At 39.0% G+C, this 6,312-nt stretch overlaps 1 protein-coding gene across 1 annotated transcript; it reads left to right on the top strand.

Annotated features, from left to right (window-relative positions):
- The first annotated feature begins 651 nt into the window (after positions 1–651).
- On the top strand, positions 652–6,016 carry si:ch73-206p6.1 (phospholipid scramblase 1). The gene is made up of 7 exons (XM_041065262.1): positions 652–703; positions 1,401–1,490; positions 1,992–2,034; positions 2,129–2,349; positions 2,529–2,690; positions 3,218–3,379; positions 3,891–6,016. Exons 2-7 carry the CDS (start codon positions 1,422–1,424, stop codon positions 3,918–3,920), a joined length of 687 nt encoding a protein of 228 aa, XP_040921196.1. The 5' UTR covers positions 652–703; positions 1,401–1,421; the 3' UTR covers positions 3,921–6,016.
- The last annotated feature ends 296 nt before the right edge of the window (positions 6,017–6,312 follow it).

The raw sequence follows: 6,312 nt of genomic DNA, 5'->3' as shown, positions 1-6,312 counted from the left end.
TGGCGTTGCAATGTCTCATTTACACTCTTGATGTTAAATAAAGACACAGCAGCAAATTCTCTCACATTAATCACAGCTTTAAAAATATATATTCTTATATGTTGCTGCAGACTGACTACAGACTACAGATGATGGCATAATGGGTTTATTAATAGAGTTAAATGACAAGCGATAAAACATCTGCTATGGAAAATAAGGTTTACAGCAAAGTTTTTTGTATAAGATCCCACTGTGCTGTACATGTGCTGTTAAGTAATAACACACATTTTCACTCACGTATGTTTGTCTGTATTAAGGGTGACATCTAGGGGATGAAAAATAAAAATCTTCTACACTATTATCATTGTAAATATTCCTGAAACACACCCAGTAAAAAAAAAATGTATGCTACTAACAAATGCTTATGAATGAGCAACAAAAATCCATGACTTCTGTGAAATGAACAAACCTGTGTGTGTGTCCTCCCCGTATGTTGCTGTTTAATTATGCAAATGAGCTTTTATTCATATTCAGATCTTTTCTGTTGAATCCTGTTCTAGTTTATTCTACTTGGTTCTGTCGTGCTGTGTTCTACATTCCCGTTTGGCCATTGGCGCATGAAGATGGGAAGTATGATGACACCGACCAATGAGATTAGAGGTTTATTCCATAGGCTTGGTTCCGGAGTGGCCTGTTATTATTTTAAGTAGCAGGTGAAATATCGGTGAGTATTTCTGATTCCGATATAACAGTTACGTGTCTTATGGCTCATATTAAATGTAGTATGTATAATAAAACAGTTGAGTGTTGGCGGTAGCAAGTCGCTGTTAACAAGTCGCTGCCTGCTATGGATGAAAAAGTAGGCAGATACACCCTCGGGCGTGCGCTCTCTTTACCAGCTGGCGAAACATTCACAGGCAGCAGACATCACACGTTTAACATGATCAGCCACAGAGATCTGCACTGATATGACCTGCATTATTATTATTAATTTATTAATGTATTTATTTTTCGGAGACAGGCGGTGAAGCTGGTGCAGGCTTTAGGCCTGTTGTTTATGAGTAAACACGCACAGAGTAAGAGGATTTCTTATGGTGGTGTCTTCCCGTCAGAAGCCCGTCACTTCCACGTACAGGAATATCTGTGTCGCCCACCATGTAGGTCTGCAGCCGCTGCCCCAGGCTGCGGAAACGCCACTTCGCCGTTTTACTCGCAATAATAAAGGCAATCACGGTATAGCAGAGAAGCTATTGGTGCCGCAGACCGTTAAGTTCACCAGACAATTTTAACCCGGACAGATAGAAACGTACAATAACCGCTGTCCATCTGCCGCCGTTAATCGCCATTTGTTTATGACTTTCACCTAAATAAACACAGGATGGCGCTGTATCTCCGTCTTTCAGCATTTCATCCATCAACAGGTCTCCTTCCACTCTGACAAAATGAACATGTACGCTGTGCCCAGCCCGGGAATACCAGGCTGTCCACCAGGATTAGAATACCTGACTCAAGTAAGTATCTAAATATTTTTTTTTCTTACACGTTTAATTAAACGTAAGTGTCACATAGTCCAGCTTTTGTTAGTCAAGGCACAGAGGAAATGAGAAGATACTATATCCCTGATTAATTCTGCACAGCAGAACCTTTTCTCCATACATAATGTGTGTACCTTCCTTTTTCAGATGAGTTCATGCCATGCCTTACTGGGACACCTGAATAGATTGGTTTCCCATTTACAAACAGTCCAGGATGTGTGTTCAGGCAGGAGAGTAGAAAAATTATTCCCACAATGTTGTGATAGTTTATCTATGGATGTTTTCAGTATTTAGAAATAAAACAACTGGATGAAAATCTGAATTTGAACCCTATCCTCGCATTTCCAAAACTTTCTTTCTTTACTAGACACCACACTGACAGTCAGCTAAAATGGCACATATTACAGTGAGAGATGGTCACTATAGTCGTACTGATAATGCAAAGATCAAGTGTATGTGGTCGTCTTGGTTTTCTAGGTGGATCAGCTACTCATCAAACAGAAAGTGGAGCTTGTTGAAGGTACAGTAAGTAAACATGCTAACAGAGAATACTCCCGCTGCTATGTTTGTCCTGTGCAGTGACATCTACATATATATTGTTCATCCTCCCACAGCCCTCGTCGGTTTCGAAAGCAACAACAAGTATGAGGTCCGGAACATCATGGGTCAGAATGTGTTCTACGCCGTCGAGGAGAACGACTGCCTGAGTCGACAGTGTTGTGGTCCCATGCGCTCCTTCACCATCCACGTCCTCGACAATTTCGGACAAGAGGTCATCACTGTCACCAGACCACTTAAGTGCATGTCTTGCTTCTTCCCTTGCTGTTTGCAAGAGGTGAGCGGAGCCACTTTTAGACACGCCGGTTTTTGCGTCTATGAAATTACACTGGCTCTGGTTCTCTCTATATTGTTGTTACGCCTCACATCTTCTAGTTTTACATGTATAGCTGAAACCGCCTCTACTGAGGATATGGCTACAAATCACGCTCTGTTCTCTCACAATCCCTCACCCAGCTGGAGGTGCAGGCTCCCCCCGGTAACACAGTGGGGTACATTATACAACAGTGGCACCCGTTCTCCCCTAAATTCATCGTTGCGAACGAACACACGGAGCCTGTGCTGAAGATCCATGGGCCCTTCTGTGGATGGAGCTGCCTTCCAGATGTTGACTTTGAGGTGGGTTTATCTAAACACAGAAATCCATTAAATTTGTGAAAACAGAACATGACACGGTAACACTCTCGCCCTCTGGGCAATTTTTTTTTTTTGTAAGGGATCCTCCTCGTGCTCTGAAGCAGGAAATATGTTTCCAATCAGAGTGCGCTGTAAGCTTGGATGAAGCCATCACATAGGGCATGCTCTTGTGTGGTACAGTGTGGCCATTGTTCCATGGCTCAGCTGGTTTTATTAGACTGAGCTGTGAAGGGGATTCGGGTCAGTGGTACAGACCTTTTACCAGACCCAGAGGAGGGGCCACTGAAGCATGATATTACCATCCCAGTTCTTCTTTATCCGCTTTGAAGACATTACTGGGGATACAGAACTCAAGTTACCATTACAGCGGTCAAAAAGCTGAAATTGGATGGGGATTATGAATTGTACCCGTGATCTCCTTCCAACAAAACCAAACAAGTTTAGGGACTGATCTCTATCCTAATGCAACACATGTCAGCAATTTGTCTCCTCTGTAACTCTCTCCTCAGATTTTGACAATGGATGAAGTCAGTAAGATCGGGAAAATCAGTAAGCAGTGGACGGGACTTCTGCGAGAAGCGTTCACAGATTCAGACAACTTCGGTATCCAGTTCCCTATGGATCTGGATGTGAGAATGAAGGCTGTAATGATTGGCGCATGTTTCCTCATTGTAAGTGCAATAATAAGCATTTTAATATAACCTCATCAACTTAATAAAAAAGTATTATCATTACCTGCAAAGTTGCATTCCTGTATATCTGGGTTTTTTTTTTTTTTTTTTAGGATTCTCACATAGCAATTAACTGTTGCCAGAACTGTGGTTATTACAGATGCAGTAACCTCATATGACCCAGCTTTTATGGGGAATGTTTTTTCCCTTCGCCAATAGTCGGAAATTTCACATACCCAGCACTTAATGCACCACTTAGCTTATGTTTCGTGGGAAATGTGACCTGAAACCACCCCAATCACCACAAATGCAAAACAGCTTGACAGAGCTACTTTCTGTTGTAGCACAGAGTCACACTGGCTAAAAATGCAACACTCTAAACATGTTTTTACAGTTAATTTAGAATTGACATATCAGCGAATAAATTCTACACCTTGGCTTATATATTTCAATTAGGCATTAATGTCAATTTAATGTGTTTGCTTTTCTGTTTTTTCCTTTTTTTGCACAGGATTTCATGTTCTTTGAGACGACCAACTAGAAACCAAACAGGATTTTTATAAAAGCGTAAAACATTCCTGGAAGAACAAGGCCAGAAAGCCATGATGATCAGTCCCAAAAGCCCTAACATGGAACAACCTTCAAACGGATAGTTCAAAGAAAGTACCAAAAAGGTACCTAAATGTTATAATTTTGCATGAACAATAACATAGAAGGTTTCTTTTAGTCTTAGCTGCTCAGGTTGGTTGTTGAAACATGTTGCTGGACTGTGAGTGAAGTGTCTTTTGTTACTGCTAAAGAAAAAAAAACAAACAAAAAAAAACACGAACAGAAGGAGGATACAAGAAAATGAAAAGGAAACAGTGTTATATGCAAGTGCTGATACACAGTTTGTGAAAGAAGGATTGGTTTCATTATAGTTTGTATGCAAAGGTGGTCGGCCTTGTGCAGTGTGGTCATAATAATAGTCAAGATGTTAATTTATAGAGAACAATATGTTTGTAGCTATATTGTGTGAGACCTGAGGGACTCATGTAATGTAGTAGCTTGTAGTTCAGATATCCAATGCCCTTATTTACTGATTTATATTTTGTCTGTTCAACAATTTGTCAACATACAGCAATGTGTGTGCGCGCACCGCTTTGTGTGTGTGTGTGTGTGCGTGTGTCTGTGTGCTACGAGTGTACTTGTGTGTTTTAACAGAGACAGAAACTATCATAGGAGACAAAGTAATATTTTCAATGCCATAATACTTATGCATCGTCAACACTGAAGAGGTTGTTGATTTGGGGAAGGGCAGGTTACAGCATGATGTACTATCCCAGTCTTGTCCACAAGAGGGAGCTAGCTTTTCATTTAAGAATAACCCAGCACAGCCCAAATGAACAAACTCAATACTTGCTTATGCCATAGGTTTTTATTCAAGTATTAGTGTCTGATGACATTGTATATTTTTGGACAAACTCAGGTTGAAATGCATGCTACTGTAATGTAGTGTTGGCTACTGCTGGCTCCAGGAATTACACACCGGCGCCTCATACTATGAACTAAAGGACAGAATAATATTTTGGAGGACTTTTTTTTCCCTTTTTATTTTTATTTACATTAAATCATCTAAATATCCATGTCATACATCATATTTTACATATATTTCCAAGCATATCAACTTGAATTTTGATCTTTTACGCTGTTAGATTACACGTGTGGCATCTCTACGTGTGTCAAAAATGCAAAAGTAAGCCCAGTGACACTGCTGTGCACCATGCATCATTGTAAAATTGATTTAATGAGTAGAGCAATCAGTCTGATTAGGGATGGTAAAGCATTGTAGCAAAGACATTATCTGTGCGCTACATCAGCATTAAGGCCATTCAAAGTTTGTTTGTATATGTAATGATAAAAAAGTGTTTCTCTCCACATGTATGCCATCTGAGACTCTGTAAAACTGTTGAAAACACCCACTTTAAGTCATTTTAAGAGGCATCAGGTCTAAAAAGCTTGAAGGCTTTTATTTTTGTATCAAGTATTATAAACTGCCAGCTGGAAGAGATAATGTTTCCGATGTAGACTTGCATTTTTTTCTTGAACAACAGTGTTTTTGTTCCTGCCTTTAGTGTAAAGACACTCGTTTGTAGAATTACCATAAGTGGATTTATCTTTAAGAGCAGCGTTTTTTTATTTTAATTTGATTTTAAAACAAATAACATGATTACTTACATGAAGTACTTGAGATGGATGTTTTTTTTGCCGTCTGTTCTGAATTCATGGCTTAATTTGTTGAGAAAATACTCTGTTTATGTAAAATTGAATTACATTCTTGCCATTACGATTACACTGATCATTAGGCATGTTGTGTTTGGTAAAATGCATTAATAGTATAAGATGCTGGTACTACATCCTCTGAAAGCTCTTTGATTGTGTTTAAAAGCCAAAAATTAAAATCAGAATGTGCTACAAAGGGTTTTTAGCTATTCCTAGTCAGTTATATATGAAAACAGAAACATTAAAGTACTTATTCTTCTACTTTTGCACTAATACTGTGAACTAATAAATCATTTAGTCATGCAACGAATGCAAACAAACTCTGTGAGCTAAGCTTAAATTGTGCAAACAGTCAATGGAAACACTTCAATAAACCACAATGGTGTGACACGTGTAGTTCTTATGATTTTTGCTTCCTAAATCACCAGATCCATTAGGCTTTAAAAACCACTGATCCTCCAAAAAGTTTTTTTTTTTTTTAAATCTGAGCTCCAGTCTTTTCAATACAGTTTGTACCTTTGAGTGTTACAATGGGTAGTGTAAAGGGTAATGTAAAACCACCAAGCTTTGCTTGTTAATTAGTATACTTCACTAGATACTGTAATTACCACCTTCATCTTTTTATCAATCTTCTGAATCTACTCAGGTTAAATGTCATATCTTTTGCTTAA

Source organism: Toxotes jaculatrix, chromosome 20 (assembly GCF_017976425.1).
Source record: "Toxotes jaculatrix isolate fToxJac2 chromosome 20, fToxJac2.pri, whole genome shotgun sequence".
Taxonomy (NCBI): Eukaryota; Metazoa; Chordata; class Actinopteri; family Toxotidae; genus Toxotes; species Toxotes jaculatrix.
This window is presented reverse-complemented; position numbering and strand designations above follow the sequence as displayed.

Coding starts and splice junctions, on each gene's coding strand:
- si:ch73-206p6.1 (XM_041065262.1), top strand. CDS start 1,422: ATGAACATGTACGCTGTGCCCAGCCCGGGAATACCAGGCTGTCCACCA. Junction 2,350..2,528: donor TCCCTTGCTGTTTGCAAGAG/GTGAGCGGAGCC, acceptor TCCCTCACCCAG/CTGGAGGTGCAGGCTCCCCC. Junction 3,380..3,890: donor TTGGCGCATGTTTCCTCATT/GTAAGTGCAATA, acceptor TTTTTTGCACAG/GATTTCATGTTCTTTGAGAC.